Genomic DNA, 14,033 nt, shown 5'->3' with positions numbered 1-14,033 from the left:
ATAAATATTTATTAACATATTTTTCAATAAAAATATATTAATTTTAATTAATTTAAAATAATAATTTATATTATTTAATAAAAAAATTAATTTATTAAATATATATAAATATAAATATAAATATAAAATATAAATACGAGACATATATTATATTACCGATCTCTATACTTATACCTAATAAAATTTAAAATAATATCTATCTTCATATTTATAATATAATAACTATTTACATTTCCATTAAAGTAAAAAATAAGGTTCTCCTTTAACGGGTAAAATTGGGATCTTTCCTACCTGAAGATTTGATACAAGATAGACCAAAACTAAGGCCCCATGTTATAGCTGTTTGACTATCTCGGCCCAAAGAAAAAGTGGTTGGGGCTGACTTGTTGAGGCTCACGAACATTCTGCATATTGGAGTTGATCGATGGGGAGCTGAAAATGGAGAGAAACAGAATTCTTCAGTTTTCTTGGGTTTTGCTGCTCACTACTAGGTATCTTCAGCTTTAAGCCTTTATCCCTGGCTGCTCCAACATGTTTTGAGGTTGGATTCTCAACACCGTTCTCTCGCTGTCTTTCTTCTCGTATTAATATATATCCAGCGATCAAGGCAGCTGCAAGTTCCCTTAATCAATAGTAATATGATTGCTCTTCATAGAGATTGCTTGAGGAATGTTTACCATAAAGCAAGGTTTGTTATTTCTACGAACCGATTTTGCCATTTTTCTTATTACTCTGTTTTTTCTTTTCATCTGAATCCTCTTATCAACAACTTTAAGCCTAAACAATGCTCTTTCGGGTTTACCCAAATTGACCCATTATCCATAACATCTCGCACTGCAATTTTACACCAATTTTATTTCATTTCTTTCTCTTCTTTTTACTCAACTAGAGCCCCATCTAGATCATTTAGAAGAAGAAACAATAAGAGATTAAAAGCTAATAGGAAACCTGTTCTTGATCAAGCAAAATTTCAGAGGGCCGTTTCACAACTCCCGCCTAGATTCACTGCTGAAGAGCTTTGTAATGTGATAAATCTAGAAGAAGATCCTTTAGTATGCTGGGAGTTATTCAATTGGGCGGCGCAGCAACCTAGGTTTAGGCATCAAGTTTCCACTTATCATATTACCATAAAGAAGCTTGGTGTTGCTAAAATGTATGAAGAAATGGATGTTGTTGTTAACCAAGTGCTTGCACTTCATTCTTTTGGTTCTGAGCCTCTTTATAATACCATCATATACTTTTTTACAGAAGCTAGAAAGTTGACTAGAGCTGTAAATATATTTAAGCATATGAGGAACAACAGAAAAATGGATTGCAGGCCATCTATTAGAACATATAATATTCTTTTCACGGCAATGTTGAGTAGGGGAAGGGATTCTTATATAAACCATATGTACATGGAGACTATTAGGTGTCTGTTCAGGCAAATGGTCAATGATGGGATTGAGCCTGATGTTTTCTCATTGAATTCTATGATAAAAGGATACGTGCTTTCACTTCATGTCAATGATGCTTTACGAGTGTTTCACCAGATGGGTGTGGTTTATAAGTGTCTGCCTAATGCTTATTCCTATGATTATCTTATTTATGGGTTATGTGCCCAAGGTAGAACAAATAATGCTAGGGAGTTATGCGATGAAATGAAGAAAAATGGGTTTATTCCTAGCAGTAAATCATATAACTCCCTTGTGAATGCTTTGGCACTTGCTGGAGAGATAGAGGAAGCAGTACATTTCCTAAGAGAGATGATTGACATGCGGAAGTCTGCTGATTTCATAACATACAGAACAATTTTGGATGAGATTTGCAGAATAGGAAGGGTTGAGGAGGCCATGGGATTGTTAAAAGAGTTGCAAGATAAAGATCTTGTTGATGGACATACTTACAGGAAACTTCTTTATGCAATGCAGAATGACTTCGGAAGTTGAAATTATCAAAGCCAGATCAGGTATAGCTTGCAAGATTTTTCATTTTTATTCAAGAAATCTTCTGTTCTAATATGTGTAAATCATTATTTCTTTGGTATTTATTTCAAAGCCAACCACTAGAATATGCACTGTCAGCCTAAGCTCAGATTTATAAATTTGTAATTTTGAATTGTGTCTGACTTGGAGGTTATCTTGGTCAGAGATATTTTAAGAACACCTGAGTTCAAGTTTTGATGCTGCATTTGAAAACCTTTCCAAATACTTTATTCTCAAATATCTTCAATTGCTATTTTTTCCTTTCTCAACTTCTATGGATTGGCTGAAATAATTTCATCCTAGATGCTATGAAGGAAACATTCGAACATAAAAAGAAAACTTATGTCAAACAAGAAAATTTTCTTCCATGTGCTGAATACATGCTGTGGTAATTGATGATACTTTGAGTTCTGCCATCTGTGGTACTGGAATTTTAAGTGGAAGCCAGAAAGAAAGGTTTTGACAATTTGATATATGAACAAACTTCTTGTTTTTGGCTGAACAATAATTTCAGCAAAGTCAAGCTATCTAATAAGCAATTGAGTACTACAGAGAAATAGATTTCATGAGCTTCATTGGTTATAAATTTCCAGAAGTTTTGCTCTGCCTGCTCGTCAGCTCATGTTCACTTGTGCTTAAAATATTCCTACTCCTATCTGTTGATTATAATAAAGTATAAAATTCCAGATAAAAATAATATTTTACTCTCTTTTAGTTTTCCTTCTATTTCAGTATTTTTCTTTTCATTGGCATGCATCATCATGATGGTATATTTCTATGCTTTTACCAGAAATATTCAATGGCTTGGAGATGGCTAGGGTTGTACCAATTTTTGTCTCGACTAGTTCTGCTTTGCAAAGGTGTGTGTAATCCACTGGAGGGTGCAGGGAAGCAGGTTGCTGGACTGTTGTTGAACTCATGTACACAGCTGCTGAAACAAAGGGAATGGTTCATCTGAATGTATTTTGGCTGTTATTATACATTGCAGTGAGCAGCCGGGAACACGCCGGAGAATGGCCTGCATGTTATGCACCGGATTCAAATTATAATGTTGTTGGATGGCATAATCCTGTTTTTGGAATGAATATATTATCAGTTGTGTCTTGATGGGTAATTGTCATTTACAGCATTGGCTTTGAGAACGGGAGAAGTAATAAGGGTTTGAAAATTGAACCAGAAAAGAGACTGATACTCCTTAGAATACATGAAAATTTTCATCTTTAGATTGTAATTAAGGTTTTATTTACTTTTTAGCTGTATTACTTGCAAATTAGCAAAAATTGTGTTTGAATGCAAGAATGAAAAATGAAAAAAAAAAAAAAATCCCTTTTGGAAGAAGCCCAATTAAGAATTTGACCGGCAAAAATGACCCACATCGGCAACCGTCTATTTGGGCCATTAACCCGCTTATAAACCATTTAAGAACCCATGGCATTGAAGAAGCCTGTATCAACATACCCAGAGAAAATATTTTTATGTTAGAATTTAAAATTTAAAATTGTTAAATGTTATTTTGATTGCAAGAATTAATTTAACTAAGTTTCATGTTTCCATTTTGGTTCTTAACTTAACTCACATATCAAAATATATGTAATAATTAATTAATTAATTATTATGCTAAAGAGTATCACAATAACTAATAAAAAATAATTGAATATAATTTTTTTTGTTTGATGTTAAATAAATTTCATATTTTATTTTTTAAATAATATTTATTTAATTCCAATAAGTTGCATTATTTTAACAATTTCAATTTTTAATAATTAATAGAATTAATGTTACGAATGATTTTTAATTATAATAAAATATTTAATGTGATTTATATTATGAATGATTTTTATATTATTATAAAATATATAATATAATATTTGAATTAAAAATTAATTAATATGACATTTAGAATTATAATTTAAAAATTATTTATAATTTTTTTAAAAAAATTAATTTATTTTAAAAATTTTCTATCGTACTAAAGTCGCTGAAAAATATATTACATTCATAAATTTTTTTAAACTCGTAATCTAACTCCAATAATATATTAAGAATCAATGGACGACTAATCCTAATCAATAAAGTTGTTTTTGAAATTTACAGGAAAATAAAAATAGGAACAAACAAATAAAAAGAATATGCCAGCCACGCCGACAACATTTTCATTATGTGCACATCCGACAAGGAAACTTTAACACAAAACCGTTGGATAGAAAACTACTGAAATCCAACGGCCAGAACAGAAACCCTAAACTCGAACCGAACCTTTGTCTGCCATAAAACATCACTTAAAACCACAACCTTTGTATCCTTTCCTAATTCGCCATCCTCTCTCTCACTCCATTTCCAAGGCGGCACATCTTCTTCGGTTCTTCCCAAAAGGTTCAAATTTCTTCTTCATTATTAGTACTTTTTTTTTCTCTAATTCTCTTTGTAAACTATGGTTTCTGTTTTTTCCTTTTTTAAATTTTTTGGATCTAGTAGTTTCTGAAGCCCAATCTCTATCCAGATATCTTGGTCATGTTTGATTTTAGTTTGGGTCACTCTTTTTTTCAGTTATTATTATGTTATTGGTTATGTTTTAGTAACCTTAGATTTACTATGTTCTTTGGATTTGTTTTCCAGTAATTCAAAATGGGTAAGGAAAAGGTTCACATTAACATTGTGGTCATCGGCCACGTCGATTCCGGTAAGTCAACGACCACCGGCCACTTGATCTACAAGCTTGGTGGTATCGACAAGCGTGTGATCGAGAGGTTCGAGAAGGAAGCTGCTGAGATGAATAAGAGGTCATTCAAGTATGCTTGGGTGCTTGACAAGCTCAAGGCCGAGCGTGAGCGTGGTATTACCATTGATATTGCCTTGTGGAAGTTCGAGACTACCAAATATTACTGCACTGTGATTGATGCTCCTGGACACCGGGACTTTATCAAGAACATGATTACTGGCACCTCACAGGCTGACTGTGCTGTTTTGATCATCGATTCCACCACTGGTGGTTTCGAGGCTGGTATTTCCAAGGATGGTCAGACTCGTGAGCACGCTTTGCTTGCCTTTACCCTTGGTGTCAAGCAAATGATTTGCTGCTGCAACAAGGTCGGGTTGATAGCAACCTTATTGTTACATTTGATTGCTTTGGTTGTACGTTTTACTGATTCTTGTTTGTTTTATGTTTGTAGATGGATGCCACTACCCCTAAATACTCAAAGGCTAGGTATGATGAAATTGTGAAGGAAGTCTCTTCCTACTTGAAGAAGGTGGGTTACAACCCTGAGAAGATTCCATTTGTTCCCATTTCTGGTTTTGAGGGTGATAACATGATTGAGAGGTCTACCAACTTGGACTGGTACAAGGGCCCTACTCTCCTTGAGGCTCTTGATCAGATCAATGAACCCAAGAGGCCTACAGACAAGCCCCTCCGTCTCCCACTTCAGGATGTGTACAAGATTGGTGGTATTGGAACTGTCCCAGTTGGTCGTGTTGAAACCGGTATCTTGAAGCCTGGTATGGTTGTTACCTTTGGTCCCTCTGGTCTGACCACTGAAGTTAAGTCTGTTGAGATGCACCATGAAGCACTTCAAGAGGCTCTTCCTGGTGATAATGTTGGCTTCAATGTTAAGAATGTTGCTGTTAAGGATCTCAAGCGAGGTTACGTTGCTTCTAACTCCAAGGATGATCCTACCAAGGAGGCTGCCAACTTCACTTCTCAGGTCATCATCATGAACCACCCTGGCCAAATTGGAAATGGATATGCCCCAGTCCTTGACTGTCACACCTCGCACATTGCTGTCAAGTTTGCGGAGTTGTTGACCAAGATTGACAGACGATCTGGTAAGGAGCTTGAGAAGGAACCTAAGTTCTTGAAGAATGGTGATGCTGGTTTTGTGAAGATGATTCCCACCAAGCCCATGGTTGTGGAGACCTTCTCTGAGTACCCACCTTTGGGACGTTTTGCTGTGAGGGACATGCGTCAGACTGTTGCCGTTGGTGTTATTAAGAGTGTCGAGAAGAAGGATCCATCTGGTGCCAAGGTCACCAAGTCTGCTGCTAAGAAGGGTGGAAAGTGAACAATGCAACAGCTCTAAGGTTTTGCCGTTTGTGCCGATGGAGTATTCTATCCTGGTTGTTGTTTTAAGAACTTGGGTTTCTGAGTCATTTAAAAGTTTTCTTTGTCGTTATATGTAGTTTATTGCCTTCGAATTTGAGTAGCAATTCTCAGAATTTGGTGCTTGGTAGGAGGTGGCATTCATAACCTGTTTTGTGGAGTATTTAAAGTTTGAGGTGCTTTGGTTTGCCAAGGCATCTAGAAGTTTTGTGTCTAATTTTGCGGAACTATCTTCTATATATTTGATCTGTTTCTGTGCCTATGCTTGAGTATCTTGTTCCATTTTTTGCCTTAATGCTTTGATTTGAACAGGGTTCTTTCAATTCGCATACACGACCCGAAATCTAAGTCAACCGGACTTGAGTTCAATGCCGCCTTAACATGGATTCATTTATTACAAAATCAGTAAGATATTAAAATCCTTCTATCATAAAGCAGGAAAGCAGGAAAGGCTTTGAATGATATATTATAAAAATTCTTTCCTCTTCGGATTTTGGGCCATTTAACACAACCCAAATCTAAAATGTGCATTACACGCAAGGTTAGTCAATTTCATCCGAGACCGATTCGCAGGCAATACTTGAGAACTTGAAGCTTGTAGAAATTTTCGGACTCAATGATTGAATCATGTAAATTAGAAATATTTTTCTTGGATAAAAGAGGAGATGATTTGATCAAATACGTACCGCTCATGATCAATATAATAATCGGGACATTCATTTCAAATGCATATCTCGTTTTAAGTATATTATATGCGTCAATTGCCATTTAGCTAATAAATCTGTGGATGTTGAGAATTCATAAGCAATACTTCCTGATACTGTATTTGAAACACTGGTTAAAATTAGTTATGACATGCAACCGAAACAACTTCTTACTAATGGTAAGAAAAGGGCTTTGAATGTGGGTGCTGTTCTTATTTTACCGGAAGAGTTTTGAGTTAGCCCTACCCAAGACGAAAGAAAAAATAGGGAATTTGTCTTTTCAGAACTACTGCCCCACTAAGAAAAATATAGTTGAATGTGCTTATAAAAATTCATTGAAAGAGGAATCCTGCCACTTCCCTAATTATCTAAAATTATAATACAAAACCAGATCATTAAAAATAATAATAATAGAAAGAAGACTTGTCCTTCAAAAATTTTAATACTGTTTTTTTATCCCTCCAGACAAAAATTAGATTGTTTCACTAAGATTAAGATTATCATATCCATAACACGCAAAACTAATTCAAAATCAGTCAACATTCAGTGTATAAATTCTCACGAATACAGGCCATTGCCATGCCCACAAGATTAGTCCCACATCTAGCTAGGAATATGCAGAAAAAGACGCAAACATCATATTCGTTACACAATCCAGTACAGCCCTGAAGACCCTGTGTAATTTAGGGTGTCTTCAAAATTTAAGCTTCCCATTGTGAAGAGCAACCGCCACCCTGTTTCTTCTCAGAAGTTTCACCTCTACATTGGATGGTTATATATTGATCAACAATCCAAGAACATAATGAATTACGTTAGGTATTAGAAATCAATTTCCCTGAGTAGCATTTACAAAGATTCAACAAGAATGGAGAAATGATTTGAAATTGAGAAGCAGGATATAAAATATACTAGCAAACTCCACTTATTTTAATCCTTCATGGAATGCTTCACCAGATGCAAGAGGTTTCAATACCATACTTTTGCACCAAAAATAGGAAGCATAAATAAGAGATTCTGTAGTGTGTAGCTTAGGAAGTCATCTATTGTGTCAAACTATTAGGTGCGCCCTTTTTAGATCAAAATTTGGTTTCATACAAGCAGCTTTACACTTAAATTATTCCTTTTTTTTTTCTCTCTCCTCCTTTCCTCATCATTCTTAACCACTAAAAAATATTTCAGGCAAATTTTATGGAACAGCTAAGCATAATGAAGAGACCTTGGTGCTTACCTTCTGGATGATCACAACTCTTTATCACTGCCTAGCTGTGCTTTTTCTGCAGCCTTTTCTGCTTCTTCCAATGCAAATGTTTTTAGCGATTCAACATCCCTAGGCCCTGGTCATTTGCATAACATTCTGGGTGAAAAATATTTCAATAACAAAAATAGTTCCAAAACAGTCTTTTGAAATCTTTATTAACTGAAGCTTATTACCATGCATAGAAGCTAAACACAAATATGCTTTATGGTGAAAGCCAAAACAACTATGATGTGGCATGCAACAAAATCAGATTAATTACAAATAACTAGATTTATCTGCTTGGTGGTGGTTAAGACTCATATGCAGTTCAATGGCTCAAAAAGGAAAAGAAAAATCTAGTACTTTCAAAAATTAAAATTAGGCTTCTTTGAATGCCATGGGTAATCATAAAAATATCCAATACCATGTTAGATAGCCCTTTACAAAGATTATCCAAGCTGAGTGGCCAACAGGCACAAAATGCTCAGCAATTTGCCTACTGCATGCTAGCTCTACAGTGTTGGTAGCTATGAAAGAGAAATGTCCACTTAGCTATGTAAAGAATCTCAATCATAGTTCATATGGATTGGAAACACTTGTAGACTAAGTAGTGAAAAATGTGCTATTTTTATCTGAAACACATTTAAGGATAATTAAACAGGAATGCCCACATTCAGACATTTCAGTACATAATATCCTTTAACAAGATTTTGTGTCATGCATACACGAGATGAGTGAACATGTGTTTTTCCTTTCAAGACTAAACTTGCATAGTAAAACAAAAATCCACTCAAGAAAAATGGAAGAGAATATAGGATGATAATGAGAGAAATACAATCCCTTATTTACTTATTTTCCCCCAACAGAATTTAAACTCAAACCCAAGGCAAAACAGCCCAATTTCCCAACTATATTATTCTGTCATTGAACTGTTGCAACTGTTCTTCCTAAGGCATATAAAGCTTTAAAAGGCTCTCCCATGCAGGTTAACCAGCCTCTTCTTTGTTAAATAGAGTAGCCTTATTATCTGCATCTTATTTACTGATCTCTAAACTTTCTGCATAAGAACTGGTTTCTGTGATTATTTAAGAGAACAAGGCAGAATTGTCCCTCTCAAGAAGTAATTGAGGCATATTCCAAGACAATGCCAGTGTCTGACACATAGATATGGACATGTGATCCAAAGGAATTGACATATATTATGCTAGATGTGAAGCACAAGGTAAATCTACCTTTTAGAAGTATTTTGGCTACGTAGATAGGCAAAAGATAAAGTAGTTTGATAAGTTAGAGACTACTTCTCTTTGAAAAGTTTTACTCCACTGAGTCCTCTTAGCTTCTGCTATGAGAATAAATTGTACGCTAGTACCATTCATGGCCTATTCTGCTTTGTTTGATAGAGTGTCCAATCCGGATCCCAAAAAGCTTTCCATCCCCTATTGAATTGAAGCAACTAAGTCTAAAGAGCCCTAAATACTTTTTGCAGATAGCAATATCTTTTATTTTTATATGAAAATATTAACCCTTTGCAGCAAAATTATATAGTATATACAACACAAAAAATGTCCCACAAAGAGCATCCAGATTTTGGGGTTGAAATTCACAGTATGGGTAAAAGAGCATATTAAGAACACAGAGGTGAAATAGGGATGTTACCTTGATATTTGGCAACTTCTTCTCCATCATAAAAGAGCTTAAATGTGGGATACGAATGAATATCTACTTTAGTGCATAGAGATTTGCTTATGCCGCAATCAACTTCTCCTATCTCTATTTCATCTTCTCCTTCCATTGTCTTTCCTAAGTCATCCCACAATGTTCCCAAGTTCTTACTAAAAAACGCATTATTATTATAGTCATTAGTAAGCAAATTAAAATAGCAGATAGCTCAATAAATGTAATAAATCAGGCAGAAAATAATTACCAATGTTTACACCAAGGAACACAAAACTTCACAAACCATGCCGTGTCTTTCTCCTTTACCTGAAAACAACAAAAAAAAAATGCAAAATCAAGATAAACATCAAGTAATTTATCATAGGAAGAAAAAAACTCCAAATTCGAATTCAAATACCGTGTTGTTATCCACTCGATTTTATGCAGTTGAAGATTATTCAATATTGGTGTTTCGTTAAAGAAAAACAAAATATTCACAAATAAAGATAAAAAAATATTGAATAGAATATATCTAAGAAATTCTCAAAGGGAAGAAATTAAATTTGAAATAAATTAAAAAAATTACAAATAATCACATTATTATTAAATTTTGACAAAAAAAACACAAAACCCCGATTTTGCTGACTGACATGATTCAACTAAAATAATAAGAAAAACCCTAAAATGTTTTTTTTTTTTTTAATTTGCGACATTGATGTGGATAAAGGGAAGGTAAAACATTTTATGGGTTACCTTGTCGGAGAAGGTGTCGGGAGTTAGGGTTATGACTTCGGCTTCTGTCTGAACAGTTATTGAGATCAAGAAAAAAAGTAGAAGGAGAGCAAAGCGACCGTTGATTTTCATGGCTGATAAACGTGTTTCTTCAACGAGCTTGTTTTCTTTCATTGTTTCTTTTCAATTAGAATCGAAAAGCGGTTGGAGATGGAGATGCTAGCTGTTCTTGATTCGCGACTCAGATTGTTTCTTGAACCGGTTTCAGCAAAGCCAAAGACTAAAAGGAAAAGCTATATGGCACGTGCTTTTCACGTGACATTATACTGTTTGCTTTTACTTTTTCGTATTTTCCTTTACTTGAGAATATATATATTTTATATTTGAACGTTTATGAATTTGAATTTATTTATTAAAATTAAAAATTAAAAATTTTACTATTAAAAAAAATTACATTTATTGCTTTTTCTAAAATCTTTTTTTTACTTTCTTATTTTTATTAATATCTATCTAAATATATTGTTAAAAATAAAATTCTAAATAAAACTTTAATTTGAATAAAAATAATTACAATTGCAATATAAAAATATTATTAATTTTTAATTATTATCAATTTGCATAAATATTTTATTATGAATTTCTTTTTATTAAAAATTATTTAATATATAATTAACATTTTTATTAATTTAAAATATATATTAATAATATTATTTGATAAAAATAATTTTAATAAATATTAATAATTTATTAAAAATAATTTTGTATTTTTTTATAATTTTATAAATATTAAATAATTTAAAGTTTTTTACTTTATATAAATTTTAATTTAATATCCTTAATGATCATTATTTTTTTCACTACATTTCATATAACTATCGTTATTACTTTTACATCCACACATTTTTTTTCATTTTCACCGCTCCCACAATTGAGTGCTCACTTATAATCGGATAGTAGAGATATCAAGGTTTAGTGAAATTATCTATCAATATCATTGCTACTGTTATTGTTAATTTCATTAAAATCAATTCCTATATTAAATGAAACTTCAATAATATCACTTTAAAGGTGATTTAAAATTTTATTAAACCCAAACTTGTCAATTTAATTTTGAGTTCTAGTTATATACAATTTTATTTTAATTTTGTCTAAGTGAACGGAAAATAAACTTTAAGTAGTTTTTTTTTTTTATAATTGAGGTTGCAAAAACTTGAATCTTGATCACTATAAGCAAAAGTCTAATATTTTACTAATAAATCATATGATTATTGACAATTTGATAGTAATATCATATTAAGTTAAATACAAAAATAATTTATGTATTATATATTTTTTATTAATTTCATTCTTAAAAATATAAAATTTACACATAAATAACTAAACTTTTATTCCGTAGAGTATTTTGATACTCTAAACAAAATTATTAGTTAAATTATTTACATAATATTAATACCTAATAAAATCATGACATATAATATAAATGATCACTCATTGTTATATTATTTATTTATCATGTTAGCATTTTAATAAAAAAATTTTAAAAAATGCTTTTTAATTCAAAATTTTTACAAATATATATATATCTATATATATAAGAAAGGGAAATAATTGGAGAGAGAAGGGGGTAGAGGCGTAAAAGAAAGAAAGAAAGAGCAGAGGAAGATAGAAAGTAGAGGCATTACCGTCGGTCGGCCCAGGCCTAAATCGAGGCTGGTTTGCCTTAGACATGGCCAATTAGCGTTGAGCTCGCTCGTTTGAGTCAAATTGATGCCAATTTGCTAGGTAAGGGGCAAATCAAACCCAATCCGGCCTTGTGCCAATCGATGATGCTGCCTCTTCCCCACCCCACTCTCACCTCTCTCTCCCCCTTTCCCTCATCTCATTGATCTTTTACATTTTTTTTAAATCAAAATTTAATTTAAAATTTTTTTTACTCACGTTGCAATAGCTAGTCTGACGATTATTGAGCATTTTTAATACGTTGATATAATTTTATTGAATATTCAATTATTTAATTAGTAATAGTAAAACAAAATATTAAAATATTTGATGAAATAAAAATTAAAATATGTAAATGTAAATTTTATATTTTTAATATTAAACTGAAATTGACATATCACTGTACTATCATTTTACATATTAATCCTATCATTTTTAAGGTGACTTAGGCTCTATGCGGATTAAATCACAACCACATTACAATGCGATGGAGTATTGTTTTGGAGCAATTGCATTAAGCTGCTTGGATTTCATATCTACGTATCAATTATGCTTATGTAGATCCAGTGAGGTGAAAATTTTTCATTGTTAGGGAAAGTGGTAGTGAGCCACCGCTCTTCATTTCAGACACTTTTGTCCTCACTATTTTTTTTTAATGCAAATTTATTCATATATACAATTTTATTAAGATTAAAATAATTATAAGTGAATTTAAAAATAACATTTTATTTTTACTCATATTATATTTTTTTGTCTATTCATACCCTTAAGTAATTAATTTTTTAATATTTAAATGTTCAATGAAATTAAAATATACATTAAAATAAAATTTTAATTCACTTTTAGATTAATGACACTAAGAGTCATTTTCATTTTATCACTATCGTTCTAAATATATATTTTATTATTGATTTTAATCTTATTATTATTTTATTTAATATGATTATTATAATAATTAATTTTACGATCATTATTATTTTTAATTTCATCACTTATTTAAATGAACATTTAAAATTTTTCCAAGTCCAAAGCTATTAATTTATTGTTGAGTTCCAGTCGTTCAAAGATTATGAGACCTATTATCACTGTTGTTCACAATCACATTAATAATTAGGTTCAGCAAGTTAATTAGGTTAATTTGAATTCGAATTCGAATTCAAAATTTTTTTTTTTGTATTTATTTTTCAGTTGACCTAAATTTTTTGCAAAGCGTGAACACTAAATTTTCTATGGAGTTGGAATCATGCTCGCAAGTTACAAGTCATCATGTTGCAGACTTCTCTCTCTTTTTTATTCGGAGCTCAAATAATTAGTTCATTGGAATTGACATTAAGAATGGTTTATGTGGGATAAAAAATAAATTAATTAAATTGAATATTATATCTATAAGATTAAAATTAATAATAAAATATATATTTAGATATAAAAATAATAATAATAGTGATGTAAAAATAAAAAAATCATTAAATACATCAATCTAAAAGTAAATTTAAAAAATTATTTTAATGCATATTTTAATTTTATTTAATATTTAAAAATATTAAAAATTAATTATATAAGGATACAATTAAACAAAAAAATTAATAATATGAGTAGAAATAAAATATTATTTTTAAATTCACTAAAGGTATTTTAATCTTAATAAATTTTAAGAGAAAGGGTAAAGTTGAATTAAAAACAAATTAGTTATTTTAATCTTAATAAACTTTCAAAGAAGGGGTAAAGTTGAATTAAAAGAAATTAGTGTGGACAAAAGAGTCTAATATGGGGTGGCGTGCGATGAATCTCTAGCAGTGGAGATTACTCCTCCGACTGATGCCATATGTAGGATGAATCGCAAAAGCCCTTCTCCACTAGTAGAGATTACTTAGAACGAATGCAACAACCCTTTTCCTTTGGTAGAGATTACTTAGGATGAATAGTAG

General features: G+C 31.7%; 3 protein-coding genes across 3 annotated transcripts; 2 read left to right on the top strand and 1 right to left on the bottom strand.

Moving 5' to 3' along the window:
• The first annotated feature begins 1,012 nt into the window (after positions 1 to 1,012).
• LOC111286655 (Tetratricopeptide repeat (TPR)-like superfamily protein) lies at positions 1,013 to 2,896 on the top strand. The gene is made up of 2 exons (XM_022876739.2): positions 1,013 to 1,948; positions 2,755 to 2,896. The coding sequence occupies exon 1, from the start codon at positions 1,152 to 1,154 to the stop codon at positions 1,926 to 1,928; it is 777 nt and encodes a 258-aa protein (XP_022732474.2). The 5' UTR covers positions 1,013 to 1,151; the 3' UTR covers positions 1,929 to 1,948; positions 2,755 to 2,896.
• A 1,366-nt stretch (positions 2,897 to 4,262) lies between these two features.
• Positions 4,263 to 6,320, top strand: LOC111286654 (elongation factor 1-alpha-like). Its single transcript, XM_022876738.2, has 3 exons — positions 4,263 to 4,337; positions 4,581 to 5,051; positions 5,135 to 6,320. Exons 2-3 carry the CDS (start codon positions 4,590 to 4,592, stop codon positions 6,020 to 6,022), a joined length of 1,350 nt encoding a protein of 449 aa, XP_022732473.1. The 5' UTR covers positions 4,263 to 4,337; positions 4,581 to 4,589; the 3' UTR covers positions 6,023 to 6,320.
• Positions 6,321 to 7,250: 930 nt separating this feature from the next.
• On the bottom strand, positions 7,251 to 10,657 carry PDIL5-1 (PDI-like 5-1). Its single transcript, XM_022876740.2, has 5 exons — positions 10,411 to 10,657; positions 9,926 to 9,984; positions 9,658 to 9,833; positions 7,993 to 8,098; positions 7,251 to 7,523 (listed from the first exon to the last, which is right to left on the bottom strand). Exons 1-4 carry the CDS (start codon positions 10,561 to 10,563, stop codon positions 8,004 to 8,006), a joined length of 483 nt encoding a protein of 160 aa, XP_022732475.1. The 5' UTR covers positions 10,564 to 10,657; the 3' UTR covers positions 7,251 to 7,523; positions 7,993 to 8,003.
• Between the last annotated feature and the right edge of the window lie 3,376 nt (positions 10,658 to 14,033).

Source organism: Durio zibethinus, chromosome 6 (genome assembly GCF_047325235.1).
Source record: "Durio zibethinus cultivar Kanyao isolate XHJ-2024 chromosome 6, ASM4732523v1, whole genome shotgun sequence".
Taxonomy (NCBI): Eukaryota; Viridiplantae; Streptophyta; class Magnoliopsida; order Malvales; family Malvaceae; genus Durio; species Durio zibethinus.
The sequence above is the reverse complement of the archived record's forward strand: the minus strand, read 5'-3'. Positions and strand labels throughout refer to the sequence as shown.

Bases quoted from the DNA above. Each gene is read 5' to 3' on its own strand.
- LOC111286655 (XM_022876739.2), top strand. From the start codon at position 1,152: ATGTATGAAGAAATGGATGTTGTTGTTAACCAAGTGCTTGCACTTCAT.
- LOC111286654 (XM_022876738.2), top strand. From the start codon at position 4,590: ATGGGTAAGGAAAAGGTTCACATTAACATTGTGGTCATCGGCCACGTC. The intron at 5,052-5,134 runs GTCGGGTTGATA...TTATGTTTGTAG, and splicing joins TGATTTGCTGCTGCAACAAG to ATGGATGCCACTACCCCTAA.
- PDIL5-1 (XM_022876740.2), bottom strand. From the start codon at position 10,563: ATGAAAGAAAACAAGCTCGTTGAAGAAACACGTTTATCAGCCATGAAA. The intron at 9,985-10,410 runs GTAACCCATAAA...TGTTGTTTTCAG, and splicing joins CCGACACCTTCTCCGACAAG to GTAAAGGAGAAAGACACGGC. The intron at 9,834-9,925 runs GTAATTATTTTC...TGCGTTTTTTAG, and splicing joins GTTCCTTGGTGTAAACATTG to TAAGAACTTGGGAACATTGT.